This window comes from Gasterosteus aculeatus, chromosome Y (assembly GCF_964276395.1).
Source record: "Gasterosteus aculeatus chromosome Y, fGasAcu3.hap1.1, whole genome shotgun sequence".
NCBI classification, from domain to species: Eukaryota; Metazoa; Chordata; class Actinopteri; order Perciformes; family Gasterosteidae; genus Gasterosteus; species Gasterosteus aculeatus.
In genome coordinates, this window is record NC_135709.1 from 18,782,118 (window position 1) to 18,803,146 (window position 21,029).

At 46.5% G+C, this 21,029-nt stretch overlaps 1 protein-coding gene and 1 long non-coding RNA gene across 12 annotated transcripts in view; one reads left to right on the forward strand and one right to left on the reverse strand.

Moving 5' to 3' along the window:
• Window positions 1-21,029, reverse strand: part of LOC120812460 (FERM domain-containing protein 4A-like) — a 74,688-nt gene that overhangs the window by 45,857 nt on the left and 7,802 nt on the right. For 5 of the 11 annotated variants that reach the window (XM_040168433.2, XM_078097700.1, XM_040168431.2 and 2 more), the window contains exon 1: window positions 1,428-1,881. The exons of 1 other annotated variant lie outside the window; for it this stretch is intronic. In XM_040168433.2, the coding sequence (XP_040024367.2) occupies window positions 1,428-1,520 (93 nt within the window). In that variant the 5' untranslated portion in view covers window positions 1,521-1,881. Of the gene's footprint in view, window positions 1-1,427; window positions 1,886-10,487; window positions 10,650-21,029 lie in introns of those variants that run through there. 5 more of the 11 variants (XM_078097699.1, XM_078097701.1, XM_040168432.2 and 2 more) reach the window with 2 other exon arrangements.
• LOC144391123 (uncharacterized) lies at window positions 3,382-4,728 on the forward strand. The gene is made up of 5 exons (XR_013455007.1): window positions 3,382-3,739; window positions 3,877-3,938; window positions 4,029-4,106; window positions 4,205-4,299; window positions 4,399-4,728. It is a non-coding gene; the product is annotated as an uncharacterized LOC144391123 (long non-coding RNA).

Here is a 21,029-nt window from a genome sequence, read left to right on the forward strand (position 1 = left end):
AATCAATCTGAATCCATTTTGAAAACGTCTTTTAGCTAAATTAACACATTTTCAAGGTTTCATTGGAGAAGTGTATAGCCAGCGTTGATGTGCCCACTCAAACATCAGCATGATCACTGGGGACACTGGAGGGATATGACAAATTAAGCTACCAAGAGTGAAAGACAATTTCAGCTGCAACTAAGTTTGCAGCAATAGACTTCCCACTTTGCTTGGTCTGCTGCCTGTAGACGCAGCTCTCCTCAATGTTTTGCCTGCATGCTGCTGCTCTGTGCAGCTATAAGGCATAACGCAACCCGTTATCAGACATAACAAGTCAGAGCAGGACAAAGCTGCAGCTGTGTTTAGCAGGTATTCCAGAGGCTCAACGAAGACTTTGACAGATAAATAACTCGACGGAGTTCCACCTTAAAAAAAAGAAAATCACAGGTAATCCCCCTTTGATCCGTCTGCAAAAAGAAGGCGAAAAGGAAAGGAAAGAGCAAGAGAGAGGCCTTCGTTCCTGTTTGACAAAATCTGCTGTTCTCCATGAATTAAAGTGATTTAATTGGAGTATGTGCACGTGCACCAGCCAATCAACCGTACACAATGACTTCTCTGAAAAAGGACAGTGAATATTCAGTTTCTTCCACGGGAGCAGAATTGCAGCAGCCAGGCGGTTGGATCAAAGTCAAATCAGCTTTACAGCCGACGCTGAAATAATGACTCACGACCTGAACTCTTTGAATAGAAACACCTGAAAGCATCAGAACAGATTCTATGTTGTCTCTCCAGTGGGTTCATTCAGCGCAACCGGAGTACAGAAAGCAGATGATGTGCTTCTGCGTGCGTGAGGTTAGAAGACCTCTTTTTGTGTCGGAAAGAGGCTGGAATGTGTTTTGCCGTGGCTTATTAACGTGAAAGCTATTTACATCCAACATAGAAGCCGCGCTGTAAGATTTATGACTGCACGGTCTCAGTGCGTGTGCATGTGCATAACTGGATCCGCTCTGCACACGCTAAATCAAAGGGAGAACTACAAAGAGACCAGCGAGTCTCAGAAGTCACGTTCACTCTGAATCCACGCCCACCGAAATAAACACGTTGAACACCGAAGCCCAGCTGATTGTGTGTGTGTAAAGTCGTCCTGTGCTTTTGCTCGATACAAAGGAAGCTTCTCTCGCCTCAAGTCAGTTCCACCGCATCGACAGTGACACCCCCCCCCCCGCGGTGAGACTTCCCCGTAACCCTGGAAACCGAGGACTGCAAGACATGATACAGTCACAGAAACACAGAAAAGTATTGTCCACTGTGGAGATTAAGACTGGCCTTCCACCAATTCAAATTTGATACCCTCCCGTGGATTAGCCCCGAAATCCCACGCACACTCACGCACGCGCGCGCACAACACACGGCCTCAAACGGGAGGGCGGGGACGGAACTCTTACCCTCTCCCCGCTGTTCCTGCGCAGAGTCCCGACCGGCAGCTTGAGCATCAGGCGGCGGGTCCTCCCGGGCGTCATCGCCCCCTGGACCACCATGGCGCCCTCCGGCGCGTGCGTGTCCGTGGGCGTGCCCGAGAGAGAGTGTGCTGTGGGCGTCCTCGCCGTCCCGTCCAGCCTGGCGGCGGGGGGGGGTTCACGCGAGCTGGTGCGCGCGTGGGTGCGCACGGGAGAAAGGTGGCGCTGTGCTGTGTCGCGCGCGCGCGTGTGCGTGCGTGCGTGTGGGAGTGCGGCGCTCCCACGCTTTGTCCTATGTGCGTCTCTCTGCTTCCATTAGTCCTAAAACACTTCCCATTCCGCCCAGCCAGGGTCCACCGCGCCGCTCGGAAGGAGAGGGGGAGAGTGTGTGAGAGAGAGGGAGAGGGAGTTCGCTTTGTCTCTCTCCCCGCCTCCCACACTCTCTTCCTTCAGTTGTGGGGGGGGGTTTAACCAGGTCACTGGATTAATGTGACGTCACGGCTTTTATTAACATACGCGCTCGAGTCACGTGATCCAATGATAATTGCGCGCGAGGGTGTACGCCCACCGCCACCCACAGCGCGCTCAGCCCTCACATGGGGGATCACGTGGGGAACCTCAAAAGGAATATGGAATGTTTTGTCATCTGGTCGGGAGATTATCTTTGAAATCCACTGCATGAAAAGTGGGATTTTCGGCAGTATGCGGCACTGTAAATTGTCGTGGAATTTCAGGTTTGCGGCAATTTGCGGCAATTTGCGGGCAACGCCGAAAACTGCCATAAATTGTCAGAAATTGACGTGGGCCTCCCTTGGCAGTTGTCCCCCCATGACCCCCCTCCTCCTATTTCTAGGGGAGGCTTTGACATGTAAATGAAAATGCTGTGAGCTATACAAATGCAAATCAGGGTCGCAGAGGGAGTTTTAGCCCAGGTGACATTTTTTAAAAGGTAAGAAAATCTCTGGTACAAATAGATCAGGCTCAGTAGCCTAATTATAGACTCTTACATTTTAGCTTGAATTGATTTATTTAATTCAAATATGCTAGATTACTGTGTACGCCATTAGCAATGGCAAATGTTATGTAAAAAAGATACACAAAATAACTTCTTTAAAAAATGAGTTTTAATCAAGGTAAAATGAGCATTCCATGCAAACAACATTTGAATCAGAATGAGGGGTCTGCAGAGATCAGTCTCCTAGAGCTCAACTACAGTGCATAGTGGCAGGACTACAGTGACCTTTTCTTTGGTCTTACCTAAATGCAGAGGATGTATTAACCACACATCTTCTAGCAATGCGCTCAACTGGCATAAAATGATGCTGTATGACGTGTCTGTTCCCTGCAAGCCCCAAACTTCTATTGGCTTTCCATAAAAATGTTTGTCCGGGTGGAGATGAAGCCAGGAAACTTGTGCAAGAACATGTTTAAATGCCGTACCCTTTGACACAACATTACCAACTATAAACTGCTTTATAATGGCTGGTCGTAGTTCTGCTAGAGGGTCAAGGACGGGTTCCTCAAAACTGTTAGTGTTTCCACACCACTTAGCATAAATATACGCTGACCTTTCTGCTCTGCATCTATCGATTGAGAAAGTTACATTCATATATGTTACCCGTTTACATGTCATGGCAAAACATTCAACCTCAGTGACACAAGGGTACATGTGATGATACATTGTCAACATTGCATGTCTGTCAGACTCAAGAGTGTCTGGTGGAATGGAGAAAGAGGCACCACTGTACAGATTCTAGGGAAAGTCGTTCTGCTGACACCAAAACACTGCTTTACATAAAGCATATCAGCTGTTTCAAAGTCCCAACCATTTGTCTTCCTAAAATACTGGTCCTTCCGTATAACAATAACCTCGTATGTGATTGGAGGACCCTCAGACTCCTCGTCCAATCACGTGTGAGGTCATAGGCACGACTCAGACAGCAGTACTTGCAAGACGAGCATACAAACAGACACGTGTGTGTTACTATATTCAGAAGAACTGTATCTCCAGTTCCTTTGTTTGGTTTTTGCTGGTTCGTGAATAATGGCGGGACGACGTCTCGCGTTCAACTCGCCTTCAACTCCTCTCCGCGGTCACCAACTTTCGGCCAGTCCGCAGACAGACGAGAAGAAGCTGCTGAAAGCTCTCAGTGGATCGTCTCGTCAACTCCAACAACAAACTGCCGATATCAACGAGCGGTTCGCTCCACTGGAGCGTTCGGGACTCTGCGGGTTTGTGTCCATGGAGGAGAGGAACCGACTCAAAGAAGAGGAGACGGGCGCACAATCCCACGATAGCGGTAAGAATATGTTCGATGACTGCAAGCTAAGCTAAAAGTAGCGTAGCCTCAAGCTAAGCTAAGAGTAGCCTAGTAGCCTTACAAGTGAGCAGAAACAGCTTTATTAAAGTGTGTTTTCTTTGCCGTGTCGTTTACAGGAAGCGCTGCGCCGTCTTCACAACTCCGAGACGAACTACAGGCGCTACGAACCGGAGCAAGGGTCAGATTTAAAGAAGATGCTTTCATTCTGCGGTATAAGGGAATATATACGTATAGATACCGATCATAACTGTACATTTTGTTTTCACAGACTAATCTCGCCTCATAATGAGGCGGTGACCTCGTATTTGCTCCGGGAAAAGTCCAGATTTAGACGACGTCATTGTGTGTAAGTGACACTGTTTCTCCTTCCTTGTTAAATGTTACTGTGACTTGATTTTGATTTTCTTTTTGTATTCATACCACACTCATTTAATTGTTTTCCAGCTCCCTGTGAGACGTATTGTGAGACGTACGCAGGAGCTTCAGGTTCAGCCGAACCCGCGAAGGATTCAGCGCGGAGTCGAGCGAGAAGAAAGAGGGTCAGAGTTTATTTGCTGACTTGTTTCAGGTGCATTGATCGATGTGTTGTGTCCGTACGCATCGCATCGCACAGTACTGATTCATTGTTGTTTTTACAGCTGCTGGAATCGAGACAAAGTGTGCTGGCTGATGACGAGGTGGAACTCTGGAACTCCGCCACGGTGGAGCTCGCGTCGGGCGGAGGGGACGGCGTTGTTTGGGGGGGTCTCGGGGTGGATCGTACGGTCGCCACACGCACACGAGCCGCCTGCACAACAGACCTGCCTCGGAAAACACGGCGCCAGTGACGGTCAACAACCCCGAGGAGGCAAACGGACAGTTTACTGAGCTGTAGTTTTTAAACCGCCGTTACCCAAGTGCGGGCAGATCCTCACTTTGTGTGTAGTTGTTGTTTGTGTGTTGTTAATAAAGCTCTTTCTTTGCATAAACATGTGGCAAATGTTCATTTTCTCTATTAATTCATTGATGTCCTGGTTGGTATCCTAATAATAGTGTAGTAGCCTACATAGGATAACCATGAAATGAATATACAGCATAATATGAATATATAAATAAAATGAGGCGGGTGACCAATAGCGACAGATCTGCCAACCAATCACGAGTGATTGAAAGTTGTGGTTTCATCCAATCATGAACAAGGAAACTCAAGCCTGGTCTCCCCACGTGTGGTTTTGCTGCCAATCACGAGTGATTTTATTTGTTAGTAAGTTGTGGTTTCATCCAATAAGGAGTGGGGATATTCAAGCCCGCTTGGCTCGGCCACCCGCGGCTTCGCTGCATTCATATGCTAATTCGGGCCATTCGCACCTCCGCCAGCTCTCCGCCTACGTCATGGTTCGTTTCCGACAATTTGTGGCACAGACAAACGCAACGTGCGCGGGTTGCAAATTGTCGGAAATTGTCGGAAATTAGGGAGATTTCCGGGCGTTTACGGGGACGAAAATCTCACTTTTCATGCAGTGATCCTACATCCTGCTTTCTCTCCGCGCGCTGTCTGGACCCAGGACACAAAGGAGGAACGCACGCACACACGCACGCGCACGCACGCACACACACACACGCACACACACACACACACACACACACACACACACACACACACACTTTTACACTTTTAGCTGATCTTTTCTTATATCGTGATGGCTGCAGCAGTGAGCTGAGTCAGTCGTCGGTTTCCACGGTCTTTGCGCGTCCATTAAAGCTATTGGACTCATGAGTTACAGCTGCACGTAGTGACTTACTGTCATATTCTCAGCTCCGTTTGCCTCCGCACGTCAATAGCGGACCATCAGCTGATCAACTGAAGTGGATCGACACACATGCACACGCGCACAAATATGTGGGCGTGCACATTCGCATATGTCAACACACACACGCGCCCAGTAAGTTAATGCATATAACGGCTGACATCCATCTGGATTTATTATTACAGTTATGAGGTGATTTGGTGCAGGGTCAACCAGATTTAAAGCCACATGTCAAAATGAGCTTAAAAATAAGCTTTTTCCGTCATCATTTTTTTTAGTGAGCCCCCGCGATGGCTTTGGTGACATGATGTGTCAGTGTGTCAGTGACTGTGGCCTACATGAGCGATATCAAAGGGCTTTTTATTATTTAAACTTACTATTTAAACAATTCGCAGACATCCAGGTCTCAAAGCTGACCTACTGGAGGAATTGAAAAGGGAACAAAAAAAATCCCCATCCTGTTCCTGGTGGTGTGTTTGATGTGCGCATTTCATGTTAATTCAAATCGCGATGACAAAGATTAAGTGCCACTGCTGATGCGGGAGACAAAACCTTGCAGCTTTAATAGGGGGCTCATAGGCCACCTTGACAAGGAGATGACAAGACACTCCCCTAAATGAACAGTTTAAGTGTGGTTTGCATTTGTTTGTTCCCCTCCACAGCCCTCGCCTTTCTTTACTTAAGTTCCCCTGCTTCAAATCCGGTGAGGTGATAAGCCCTCGTCTTGACGGAGGGAAATTAAATGTTAAAAAAAAAGCAATAACACTTCTTGTGACGCCTCAGGCTAGATGCACAATGACCCATTTCAGTCAACAAGCACGCACAAATAACGGCAAATGGGATTTGCACGTATAGTAAAAAATAAATATGTGAAAGACAAAGCTGCATACAAAATACCGCACAGAAAACTCTGGATTAGTTCACACCAGCTGTCCTTGAAATTCCCCCACGGCAATAATACATTTCCAATGAATGCTTATTCAACTACTGAGAGACAAAGAAGCAAAGAGAAGATCACTACCTGCGTCTAAGCAAAGCTTATGAGGGAGGTGCAAACAAAGCTGACTGTGTTTCATTTCTACTGCGTGTTTGTCTGCTGTTCCAAGTCGCAACAGTGAGAAGCAATGGTTCTCAATTGCAGACTCTCCTGGCATTGTTACACATTAATTTACCCTGATAACCCAGCCAGTCTCTGCCCACGGCTGTCTGACTCATCCCTATGGTCCTGCTCCTCTCCCTGTTTGTGTGGGTGTGTGTGTGTGGGTGTGTTTATGGAAATGCCCTCAAGCTGGATCTCTCCCCGTCCCAGTCAGTGAGGGGGTAGTTTATGTTCCAAGACTCCACAAATTACAAAGGGGGATTAGCAGCACCATTGCACAAAAAACACACACAGAGAAACGGTCATGTAGCCAAACAACCCCCCCCTCGTGGAGTAATTTCATTCATTTCTCACTGTGTGCGCGTCTGCCTGCGCTTTTGCAGTTGTGTCCTTCTCTACCTCACGCGAGGGAGATGAGCAGAAAGCGGAGGTCTCCCACCCTTCATCAGGCCAGAACCAATTATAATGACTTCTTCACAGGGGAGCATCCACTTCAATTATCCTCCCCTCTCCCGCGTCTTTAACAGAAGGCCTGGGAAACACTCTTACATGCACACAGGGGTAACTGTTGATTTATTTGTGATGATGTAATGATGACGTCAGGGGGCGTCGGCTATTTAAATGTCACCTGAGTAAGGCCAGGTGTGTTTTCTATTTTGAGAGCGGAAGGAGATACTATTTTTGACCGCATTACGCATTACGCATTGAATTCTCGTTTTATTTTGAGTGTGATTTAGGTTTTTTTTGCTGAACAATAAATAAAGAATATTGAAGTAACAATACGAGCAAATGCGCATTGATTTTACCGACCGCTCCTACATGCGTTCTACTGTATAATAACACAAAATAACTCAGTATAGTCTGTGTAGTCGTTCTGTTTATTCTTCAGTGCCCCAAACTAAAACCAATAAGTCACACTTTTGCACTGGATGACATTTATTTGGTTTTATTATTTTTTTTAGTCATTACTGCAAACATCGTCCTGTATCTCTGTATTAATCTGACAGAAACTATTCCCCAATAAATCCCCTATCCACTTATGATTAATACGTATTTGTTTGAAAGCACAGTTCCCTCTTTTGGAAAGTTACATATATATTTGCCAATGGGTTTCAAATATATAATATATAACAGACATGATAGGAACAAGTCTTTTCAGTTGAGGTTTCAAAAGACATATTTACCAACGTTGGCTTTTGCATTTTTATTGGATTTGTTGACAATATAGTGTAGAATACTCAAGGCACAGCCTTAAAATCCATCTGTGTAAACAACAGCATCGGCGTGCTACATATCCCCAACCTCCCCAGTTCCATTCGGGCTAGCTGTCTTTTGTCACGTGCAAGGGTGAAATCTGTTTGTTGGAAAAGGAGAACGGTCTCTCCAGACCGAAGGCCCTTTGTGGCAGACCAGCCCTCGCAAAGACGTGACTGCTAGTGATTCACGGCTGCCGGACAGCGGAGCAGGAAACAATCCCATCCAGCCGTCTTCCTCCTCCGTCAGAAGGGAACGAGGAGGATGGAGGAGCAAATGAGGGATCTTGGAGGAAGAAGATTGAGCGAGAGAGAGAGGGGATGTTTCTTTCTGGGGGGGTTTCTGGCTGAAGGCCTGCATCACAGAAGGCATGAGGATGTGAGGGGGGAGAGGATGGGGGGGTTTGGAGACGTTCGTCGGGTGCATGAGGAGGAGATTCAATTAGGCTACACAAGGATTGGATGCATTTTTAATCACGCCGCTTCATTGCCTAATGTGATTGTAAGCCTGTGAGCCATCTCTCTCTCTCTCTCTCTCTCTCTCTCTCTCTCTCTCTCTCTCTCTCTCTCTGTCTCTCTCTGTCTCTCTCTCCGGTAACACAATACACAGCAGCTCTGGTCCAAGTTGATTTGAAGCCACAAACTGACATCTTACAGCAGCCACAAAAGAAATCAATCACAGCAGATGATGTCCCTACATTATTTACGTCAAAGGGTCTTGTCCCTGTGTATGTGGCAGCGATGCCATGACTGCTGCTATGTGAATGACATCACACATTTGATGGAGGATATCTTTCTGCTAAAATTAACACAATTCTTTCCGGCGGGGTTATCTGCTTTTTGCAGTCGTTCCTCGTATGTTTTCTTGAAATTATGAGCTGATTTTAACAGCACTCATAGACTTTCTCACTGTATTTCTGAATTCTAAAGAAGTTGTCTCTCCCTTCAACTCCGGCTCCCTGCGAGTACTCAAGGCAACAAAATGCTGACATCCTTTTCTTGTAGTAAAACAGGTTGTAAAGGAAGGTTGTTGCCTCTGATCCTCACAGCTTTCCTGAATTATGCATTTGCGTTGCACTTGCTAATGAAAGTAGCTGTGAGCGTCTTGGTGAGGGCTCTGGAGGTCCTGCTCTCTACTGGAGAACCACTGTCAGTATTCCAATAACACTTAATATTCCCCTAACAACCCTTGTCTCCGTATTACTCCGGGGTTTTTAACACTTGTGTGTTCCCACTATACACAGAAGGTTGATTAAAAAGAATACATTACGGTTACTAACCTAAGATACCTGATCCATGACACATGTCTGCTGCTGTAAGACTTCCCATGAAAGTAGATAATTCACCCGGCCTTTATCTGATGGTCCACTGAACCAGGCCTCTTCTCTGCTCATGCCTGCGTGTCTTCTTAAGATTTGCACGTGTGTGTGTGCGTGTGTGTGTGTGTGTCTGCGTGCACATGCCACATGCAAGCTCACAAAGCGAGCAGCCTGGAAAGAGTGAAGCCAATTTGAATATTTCTCATTTAAGTATGCAAAGTGGACAGATACACCTCTGTTTTCCCGATCTCTTCCAGCAATTAGAGAAATAAATAAACAAGCAGTCTCATTAGGATGCAGAGAGTAAATCTGGCAGAGGCTTTTTCAAAAGACATGAAACCATTTATAGTCTAAATCCAGTTCTGCCCGTGAACACTTATCTTTTCTACTTTATCTATCATATGAAAATGACCAAATCTCCAAAACAGGTTGATGGAGCCAAGCAGCGTGTATCCATATGTGTCATTGAAAGCGACGCACAGCTGTGTGGCGAGCGCTGCCAGAGTTCATAGGAAGCACAGTATACGTCGCAAAAGGACAGATTACCGTTTCCTCCAACAGATGCCTGTCCCTGTAAACAATGCTAAAGGGAAACACCAGCTTAACGACCTAACTCATTACAGCAGCCGGCAGATCAAGGCGACCAGGGATTGTGATGTCTTGTGTGTATCTGTGTGCATGAGGGACGCGGCGTTGAGCAGTTTTTCATTCCTGCAGCCCGAATGCTTTGGAAACCCACAGGGGGCCCCGAGTAATCCACCTCTAACCAAGCGTCACGGGCAATACGAAACTGACTATCACATCCGTTAGGTGTTCTCATTCCTCTCGCCTATTTCCTCCCTTTCAATCCTCACTTTCTTCACCCGGAAATTTCCTTCCTTTCTAATCAAACGATTCATGGCTACATGAAGGTAAATATACAGTTTCCGAGCTCAGTGGGCGAAGCCAATGCTGAGTCACATATAGGCCATGCGGCGCAGGTTACTTTCCTGGCCAGCCAGTTATTTAACTAAATCTACCTCTGCAGAGTTTGATGTTTAATCAGCACACCTTTTTTATGCCAATTAATGAGAAAGCATCTGGAAAGAGATGTGAACATGCGTCGACCTCTGGTCTCAAACTCCATTTATGCACCGAAAATGGTCACCGATATTAAACACGGAGAAGAGAAAAGTGTGGTGACGGAAGACTAAAACTAATATGCTCAGTCACATTGCACTTCATCACGGCTTAAACAACCAACACGGTTAAATGGGAAATAAAACTTACGAAGACATCCATGAGCATGTGCTCCAGGGTCACCTCCAAGTCCTCGAGTCGTGTTGAGAGAGTCATTCTTTAGCCGATCCCCCAAAAATAACAAAACGAACACTCACACTCTCATCTTCTATTCTCTTTCTCTCTGACATCAGATGTAATCCAGGGACACTGACAGATGACTTAAATCAGGTGGTTAAGCCATGCGGGTCATGTGACATCCCAACTCTCCAGCTTCTAACCTTCTAAATTTGTCCACATTCAGCTCTCATTTTCAGTCCAAGACATCGGATCCACAGACAGGACTATCTCCAACGGACGGGGCCGGATTCACGTTGATGCTCAAATTGTTTTCCAAAAAAGAGCGGGCGTTTTCCTCGCTGCTTTGAGCTCTCCCATGAGCAACCGAGGGCTACTGGTGAGGATCCGTGACTGTGACTGCAGCCTGTTCAGATCTCAGTTATGATCCACGGGTGAGATAAATATTCTCTGGCGGAGGGAGGGCAGAGGATGGGTCTCACTGTTTTCGGATGCATTGAGGAGGAGGAAGAGGAAACTTAAGCCGAGGGTCAAAGAAGCGACTAAGTGATGAAGTCATACATCTGTTTTTTTTGTGTTTTTTTTATATCTTTCTGTGCCACATTCTCAAAGTATTTTGAACAGAACATCTATCTCCTCCTTTTTCAACTTCCCCTCTCTGTCTCCCAATTTCTTTCTGTGCCCTTTCAGGTCTCTGTCCACAGTGGACGTCTTTGTGCGGAGGGAGGGCCTGGGGTAGCTGATGCCCAGTTCTGGGTGCTCTTGGCTGGGGTCATCCTCTCTCACACTGGGCCCCTCATCAATGGGCCTTTGTAGGGGCCTCATTAAGCACCGGCCCTGGATACCGAGGCACCAGCAGACACACAGGACGAAAACAACGGCGATATGGCCTGGATCTATGACTGGAAGCTTATGTAACAGTGATGGGTAAGAGGGGGTGGTGGGTTGCACAGGATGGGGCGTGTGGGTCAGAGGGCTGGATGGGGAGGAATGGAAGATACGGGTGCACACAAGAGGGACAATGATTCACCGACGGGGTGAGAGAAGTATAAGAAAAGAAGGGAAGCGCTGGGACGAGGGATGTTAGTGGGACGCTCCATGGAGACGCTGTTTTTGTTTTTCTGGTAAACGCCGTAAGAATGAACAACCCGTTCTCTCTGTGTTAGAGAGACTGAGTCAGACACGAGAAGTGAGTTTATCTGGATGTGACTGAACATGATAACGAGCCCTAGGAGGAGGTACAGTTAATTTATACACATCAACGTTAAGTTACTGGAGCAAATCAGGTTCCTGCCAGAACAGGTGACTGGTTAGTGGTCAGATGTCTTCCGTGTTGTCCTGATGCATAATGACAGTGATACTGATATTGTCCTGATGCATAATGACAGTGATACTGATATTGTCCTGATGCATAATGACAGTGATACTGATATTGTCCTGATGCATAATGACAGTGATACTGATATTGTCCTGATGCATAATGACAGTGATACTGATATTGTCCTGATATAAGACGCTGGCTGTTGAGGTTTTGCCGTTTTCCACTTGTGAGGAGAGTGCAGGGAAAGGAAAGGACTGTGACGGTCACCTCCGCCCTTCAGTCCAGAACCAACTCCTCCTCCATGTCTCATATTAAACCTTTATTTCCACCTGCTACATCTCTCTTCCTGCTTCATGCCTCTTTCTCTTAGCTCCACATGTGTCTCAGACACATCCCTCTTAATCTTATCTCTCTCCCTCGTGTCTGACCTCTATCCTCTCCCTAAAGCTTACAGACCCAGAGTGCCAATGACCATTTGCCCTCTGCGACCTCGCTCTTGGGTGTGAGGTCGGCCACTCATCAGTCGTCACATCAGGCCTTGCCGGGCCGACAAGGAGCACTGGAGTATGGCCGAGTCTACGGCACGACCGGGGTTCTGCGCACACACACAGACAGATACGCACACATTCATCATAGCGCACAATCCTTGGTGTTAAAGATAGAGTGCCCGAATCCATCAGTGCTGTTTGCCCTCGGGAGGCCGGCCTGTCTCCTAACGCTGCCTGCTGTGAATATGTAACACCACACCATTAATAACTAAGAAATAATAATAATAAATAATAAGAATAAGATAATAAGAAATATCCCCTAATTCTCATCTGAATGCCTCTCATGCATTATAAATAGCCTCCAGTGTGTTGGAGATGGACAGTATATTACCAGTAAGACTGAGCAGTTGGCACGTGGAGCCTGAATGCAGTGCAAGAGCGTCGGCAGCGGCATGTAGCCTGTCTAGCTCAGCGTTGGTCATTAGCGAAGAGCTTAGCCCCCAACAGAGAGGCAACACAGGACAAGATGGCCCTGCGCCACGCAGGGGGTTACAACCCAGATTTCTGTAGAATCCGGTGGAGGTGGTGGAATGAATACAGCAGTCATCGTCACAGTGAGCTGAACACCACCTCACGTGTTTGCATAACACACAGAAGCAGACAATACGTTGGATTTCAACGCACATATGCAAGGAACATTCACACATGCTCATAAATATACAAATACATGTGCGATTTTATACAAAAGAGGCACAGGCTGCAGTACATGAGACGATTCATCTGAATAAAAAGATGGAATTCACAAGAAGCCAGCGTGACTGTTACCTCATGAACATGCAGACAAATTTCCAAATATGAAAGCATTGATGAAATGGTAACGAGTTCAACACATAATTAGCCACTGCAGAAACTACTATCAGCTCAGAATCAACATTTCCGAGTACCTTGAAATGAATCGTGCTGAGGCAGGTTAAGTCCGAGGAGTTTTTCCATGCGTCTTCACCACCGGTGTCCTCATTGACTGTCCGACCGGTAATCCAGTGAGCTGCAAGGACCCCAGAACGGCGTCTGCAGCAGCATCTCAGACTGTGCATCGCACAACTGTCCTCAACGAGCGTTCTGTTTCTGACGGAGCAAGAGTGCAGAGAGTTTGTGTGTGTCCGTGTCAGCCCCTTTTTGTTGTGATGGCCACCTGGCCTGGAAGATACGTGCTAATCAAACTCTGGGCAATATTCCAAGCGGTTTTAGGTTTGCACTCACCCATTCAAAAATAGTGTCTATTCCAGACATGTTGATAAAGCCTCTTAAGCACCTGTTTGCAGCTAACTGTCTAAAGGGTTTACCGGGAGTCTTACGCACTGCACAACAAGGTGTTAAGAGTCCTCTAGTCAGTGGAGAATGCAACACACGCGCCTCACAACCAGAATGGTTTCATTGACTGAACGTATTTCAAACCGTGAGTTTAGTTCCCCTCTAATCATTTTTTTTATTCCTACACCACAGCACACACCACAGTATGCATTATTAGCATCAGAATACCTTTATGTCGGTCTTTTAGTGTCTCCCGGTCTTCATATCCTTTTGCTCTCAGTTGTTCTTTCTTGTCCTCCTTTTCCATCACTCATGCCTTTTTTATTTTGGGAGCCTTGAGTGATGATGGACAAGAAGTGCAGATGAAAGGGATTCTGCTAAGTCACTCTCTGCTGCGCTGTTAGTAATATGAATTTTGCAACGGCAACCCAAATCTGTAATTTCACGTTACAGTGAATGGCTCTCTATTTGTGCATCTCTCGTGGGTCAGGCATGTGCGTTTGGGTGTGTGTGTGTGTGTGTGTGTGTGTGTGTGTGTGGTGTGTGGGGCCTGTGAAGGGAGAGGCAGGTGCGCTGTCTACTATCTTATGTCATTCGTGCCGCAGTGAAAGTCACCTTGGATTTGAGTCAGACTCTTTTGGACTCTGACTAACCAGAGTAACTTCAAAATCTTGTGGCTTAAGGCATCTCCTGATTCTTAGGATGGAAATCAGGTTAAAATCTTTTAGCCACATCCGTCTGTTGAAAGAGCTTCGATCAGTCTGCACCACAGGTGGATTTAAACTCACCAAATGGACCAGTAACAGTCGTGCACTCCTTGCCTCTGTTCCAGTGGAAGAGAGAGCAAAGGAAGTCAAAGATCTAGACCTCGACAAAGACAAACTGCCCATCGAAAGGGCCCTCGGCATGCGATGGGACATTGAGTCAGACACTTTCTTCTTTTCAATCACCCCAAAACAACAGTAACCCGCAGAAGCATTTTATCGGTGTTGAACTCTGTATACGACCCCCTAGGGTTCATAGCGCCAGTCATGCTGACAGGGAAAGGAATACTGCAGGACCTGTGCAAGCTAAATTGTGGATGGGATGAAACATTACCTACTGCTTACACAGAGAGATGGACGGAATGGCTAAAAGATCTTAACCTGATTTCCAGCCTAAGAATCAGGAGATGCCTTAAGTCACAAGATTTTGAAGTTGCTAGAGCACAGATGCACCACTTCTGCGACGCAAGTGAGCGAGGTTACGGGACAGTCAGCTACTTGAAACATGGCAGTAAAGTTGGACTACCTCACATAATGTTTGGGATTGGGAAATCATGAGTTGCACCCTTAAAGCTGGTGACAACTCCACGTCTGGAGCTTGCTAGTGCAGTTCTCGCTGCTAGGATAGACAGGATGTTGAGGAGAGAGCTCGAGTTAACCCTCGAGGACTCAGTCTTTTGGACCGACAGTACCGCTGTCTTAAAATACATCCAAAATGACGCAAGAAGGTTTCAAACCTATGTAGCCAACAGAGTGTCCACTATTCAGGATCTGACACATAAATTCCAATGGCGCCACATAAAGACAGAACTCAACCCCGCAGACATGGCATCAAGAGGCATGAAAACCGAGAAGAAGGACATTGGCTGAGTGGTCCAAATTTCCTGATGCAACCAGAAACTGACTGGCCAGTGATTCAAGTACCACCCACGCTGTATGACAGTGACCCAGAGGTCAAGAAGGTGGCCATGGCAAGTATACTGCAGAATGAAAGGCCACTGACTCGTTTTATTGAGCACTTCTCATGATGGAACAAATTGATCCAATCATCAGCCTGGATCTTAAAATTGAAAGAAACTCTGAGACGAAAGAAAATGAGTAACACATACCCAACTGGGTCGCAGCTGTCCGTGGAGGATTTAGCCAAGGCAGAGCAATCACTTGTGTCTTATGTCCAACAACAATCCTTCAAAGATGAGGTGACCTCTCTACAAAGGGGCTTACCCGTAAAGAGAAACAGTAGGATCTATAGACTAGATCCTATCCTCTAACATGGAATCCTGAGAGTCGGAGGCAGACTAAGTAAGCTGGCAATGCCAGAGGAAACCAAACATCCTGCTATTCTACCAACAACCACCTGTCAAAGATACTCCTACACCACACCCACACCTCGATGGCTCATTGTGGAAGAAATGAACTTATCGCAAAACTCAGGACAAAATACTGGATTCTAAGAGAAAGGCCCATCACAAAGCTGTGCCTTCTACAAAACATGCCCTTAGATCCCCGAATAGACTTTGCCCCGTTTCTTCGACCCTTGAGAGAAGTCATTTTCCTTTTCTCAGGAATTTTTTGAACCCGTTTTGTAAAAAGGACTATCAAAACTAAATGGATTATATTTTTGGCCTTTTTTCTTAATTCTATGGACACGAGACAAAGGACTCTAAAGAATGTGCTTCATATGTTTAAATGTATGAATTGTCCTATACCGGTCAATTAGGGGCCGGAGTGTAGAAGCCATTCCACCACATTTGTATTGTGCATAATGAAACTGCCTTTTCTGTTGATTTATTTGTGATGATGTAATGATGACGTCAGGGGGCGTCGGCTATTTAAATGTCACCTGAGTAAGGCCAGGTGTATTTTCTATTTTGAGAGCGGAAAGAGATACTATTTTTGACCGCATTACGCATTGAATTCTCCTTTTATTTTGAGTGTGATTTAGGTTGATTTGCCGAAGATTATTGAAGTGACAATACGAGCAAATGCGCGTTGATTTTACCGACCGCTCCTACTCCGATATTTGAAATATCCGAGTAAAGAATTATTGGAATATCTGTCACAAAGTGAGATAAAACAAAACGCACACACACTTTGCTCCATTTTGTACTCCTGAACCCTTTCCGGCCTTCTCGTCCTACATAAAAAGCCTCTCACCACAGCGTGAGTGTGCGTCTCAGAGACACTGAGCAGACAGAAAAAAGGGATAGAGCTATATTTTAGAGACCGGTTGTACGAAGGCGCTGGATCGAGTCACTCGCTCCTGCATTTTCTGCCCCAGTAAACTTAGCCCACTTTGCCGTGTACCGAGAGGGCTTCCCAGCCTGTGCAATGCAGAGAAACCAACACGGACAGACGTGCGCGTGCACTCACCAACGTCGTTGAGTGGCTGTGAAAAAACTGTTTCTCTGACACTGATTTAACAAATAACGCAGGAATGCCCGTCTGGCGCAGCTTTGATGAACCACTCCAGCATGCGAACAGCACGCTCACGTCGACTTAAGATCAAGACGTGCGCGGGAGCAGCCGTCCCCAAAGTCCAAACACGATTAGAAAACTGATTTGTAGCAGCGTGAGAGTTAAATGTTTGATGATATGGTTACATATTTAATCTTAACAGGCCAGATCATGAGGGGAAATGGGTCATACATGATCGTACTCCCAGGGGACGATACTGGGACACTGGGAAAAAAGGAGGAAACATCATTTGTACGTGTGAGTGTGTGTGTGTGTGTGTGTGTGTGTGTGTGAGTGTGTGTGTGTGTGTGTGTGTGTGTGTGTGTGTGTGTGTGAGTGTGTGTGTGTGTGTGTGTGTGTGTGTGTGTGTGTGTGAGTGTGTGTGTGTGTGTGTGTGTGTGTGTGTGTGTGTGTGTGTGAGTGTGTGAGTGTGTGTGTGTGTGTGTGTGTGTGTGTGTGTGTGTGTGAGTGTGTGTGTGTGTGTGTGTGTGTGTGTGTGTGTGTGTGAGTGTGTGTGTGAGTGTGTGTGTGTGTGTGTGTGTGTGTGTGAGTGTGTGTGTCTCGGTGCTTTTATAACAGGGAATTTCTGGTGGATTCCTATATGTTGATTATTTACTATAGAATGTAGTTTGCACTAATTCAAGGGGTTTAAAATACCAATTACACTTGTGCAATGATATTAAAAATGATTGTTAAATGATTAAATGATTATTAAACAAATATGTTTTACATTACACTAGAAAAACAATTCAAGCATTTGACACGGGGGGGGGGTATAACAACTGAACATTTTCCTACACTGTTGCTTCGTTCCCCTGAAATTAGTGTGAGTCTCATTTATCTACATGGAGCTGTGCTTATAACCCTCCTAAAACTTCATTATGCTCCCTCTGGAATGCAAACCACAAACCAACAAAGTATGCGCACAAACAAATGCAAACATATGAAGAGGTTGCACCTGTCCACACACACACACACACACACACACACACACACACACACACACACACACACACACACACACACACACACACACACACACACACACACACTCATGCTTGCATTTTCCTTGCTTTTCTAATGAGCCAAATCATTCTGCAACCCACAGCACACATGTCTGGCTTCTCCCAGGAGTGCAGTAACACAAGCCAGACGGTGGCAGCGCCACCTCTTGCTGCAGGCATGGGACTAAGCTGCTTGTTACTGTACAGATGGGCTCAGCGCGTCTGACAGGTGAACCAATCCCGAACGCTGGTCAAACGTCTCAGGCAGATTGTCATTGTTAACGAGCGGACGAGGGGGAGAAGGAGCCCTCGGGGTTCGGGGAGAGACGGGCGTAATTTGAGGAGATCATTTTCACCTCCTGGTGTTACTCCAGGTCAGCCCTCTCGTCACTGTGACGGTAACGTGTCCCGTCCCAGCAGTGCAGTCTGTGTGCTTTTCCAGGGGTTGGTTTGGAGTGTCGACGCTCAGCTGGTGCTCTGCATGATTCCCCGGGGAGACCATTAAGAGACCTAATGTCTAAAATGGATTCAGAGCAGGTACGGGAGAGAGAATGGGCTGACAGACGAGGGGGGGGGGCATGCTGTACATCCTCCGCTGGAGTCTGCTGCTAGACAGAGCAGTCACCTCCCGGCCGTCTCTTGCCTTTTGTCCTTGCTACACCGCTTCACCTTCACAGCATTCATGGGAAAAGAGAGAGAGAGGCTGTGATCAGTCCAGGGTCTCCCTCCAAGCCAAGGTCCCGTCCCTTGGTATTAGGACTTATTAACATTCTGCCTGTGTCATCGCCATGGGAACAGAGGAGCACCAGAAGCTACGGAGGGGAAAGGAGGCAGGAAAAAGGCTGAATATTGGGCGCATGAAAAATGAAAGACTGAGGGAAGAGGAGGAGGCGGATTTATTGGGTTGAACCCTATGTGATAGCTCCCCCCCAGTAGACAGCGGGGGTAATGGGACGGCCACTCGGTAACTGACAAATCTCATTATTAATCAAGTCCCAGCTTTAACATATGCTTCCTTCCCTCAATCTTTGTCCCCAGCTGTCCTCCCCTTACCCCTTCTTGTCATTTTCTCTGTCTTGATTTCACTTCCTTTCCCTGCTCTTTGTCTTTTACCCACTCACTGCCCCCCCACCCCCCCCTCTTGGACAGCAGGTGGAGCAGGATGAGGTCAGTAATTATACACAACACCATTCCCTGGTCACCTCACACACAAACCCACTCGCTCCTCCTTCCCCACCTGGTCCCCTCCACGAAAACACTGATATCTCTCGGAAAGCTGTGATGACGAATGCAGGGAACGGTGGAGTTGTCCAATAAAGCTCTGTGTTTACTGGGGCCCAAAGGCCAGCACACACACACACACACACACACACACACACACACACACACACACACACACACACACACACACACACACACACACACACACACACACACACACACACACACACACACACACACACACACACACACACACACACAGCGAGGCAGCAGACCACTGCTCATTAGAGACCCGAAGGTCTCTGGTTATTGGCCCAAAAACTCAACACATCCACATACAAACACCTCTGGGCACATATTAATGGCCTTATCTGCAATGGCAGATGCTCACATCTGTTCAGAATAAAACAAACACATGTACATGCGCACACACAAGCACACACAAGCACACACAAGCACACACAAGGTTGAGTTATAAATCTGACACGCGTCAAACCTAATTGTTTTAACAAGCAGTAATGAGAGTTTGGAGGGTCAGCGAGACACTTAGGATGATGTAAGTATTCCTTGGAGGATGGATGAGCATCAATCTGGCAACCTTGATTTCATATTTGGGTTTAATTCAGCGCCGTGGCAGCTGTCTAAACTTGGGAGAGAGATAATAGGATACCTGGCAACTACTGCAGAGTGTTCCTAACTAGAAAAATCACAAATCTGACACGTGGTACCAAGCAGGATAAGTTTGGAATTACTGAATATCAGTGGTGTTAAATGATATGACCTGCAAAGACATACATATTTACTAAAATAATTGTCGCAGTGCTGCCTTTTTGTTTCTGAGAAGCACAAGTGGGATCACGGGAGCCAGATGGGATCAGCAAACTGCCCCTTCGGCGACTCTGGAGAGGCTGGCTGCAGCCTTGCTGCTGGGAGGGTGTCGTGCCTCCTACTTCATCGAGGCTGTCTGGTTGCAGAATATCGGTACATATATACGTAAGGCTGTGCATGTAGATGTTATGGAGCATGCAAATTGACCAATGTGCATGCACATGTTTAGAGGATATGCACTGTTAGTGTGTGTGTAAAGTGCTCAATGTCTTTGTCTCCTTGAGCATGTTTGTAGATGAATCATAAATCATACATTAGCGCGCTGGAGCATAAAAAGTGCATTTATACATTTTGTTCATGCTCCGTGCACTTTGTACGGAAATTACTAAAATGGGAAAAAAGGAATGGATGCTCCAATTAAGTACGCAGAGTAAGAGCTATAAAATCTACTATGGTTTGGTCACGAAATGTTGCTTCACCTTGTGCTGTCCTTAAGAACTGAACACATCTTTGACAAGAACGAAAGCCCAAATAATTTTATAACGGTCACAGCTTGTTTTGAATGGAAAAATAGTATTTTTTTCCTTTAATTTGTGTTTGTTCTTCTTTTGTCCCCCTGTGCTGCCAACCGTGGTGCTAATAACTCCCTCTGTTAGCCTGAGGAGTGTTAAGACCTCCGACACAAAACAGTCTGCCAACTAGCAGCTTCCCCGGAAGGCACACGGAGCTCCATGTGGTCGCCCCCTGAATGTGTGCCCCTTGCCAACCGGTAGCAGCGATCAGCGCAGGTACAAACATGTGATCTTTTGTGGCTTCCTATCTGTTACTTTCATGATTAAGCTCAAAGGGCCAATAGCCAGAAACATTGGGAGCCAGAGTTTGAACCTGAGTGCCTGCGGTGCTGGAGAAGTAATTTTCCTCAAAAGCACCCGGCACTTTAAGCTGCATTTGTATTTGTAATTAAGCCAGTATTCCTGCCAGCATTTGAATACGTCAGAGCTGATCCATTGTAGTTGCTGCTACTGAGAACATCTGTGTATGTGTTAAATGTTGAGTTGTTTTGCGGCCCTTTTCTTTCCGGTGATGCGGCTCAACACCTTCAGGAATAATTTCCCACAATT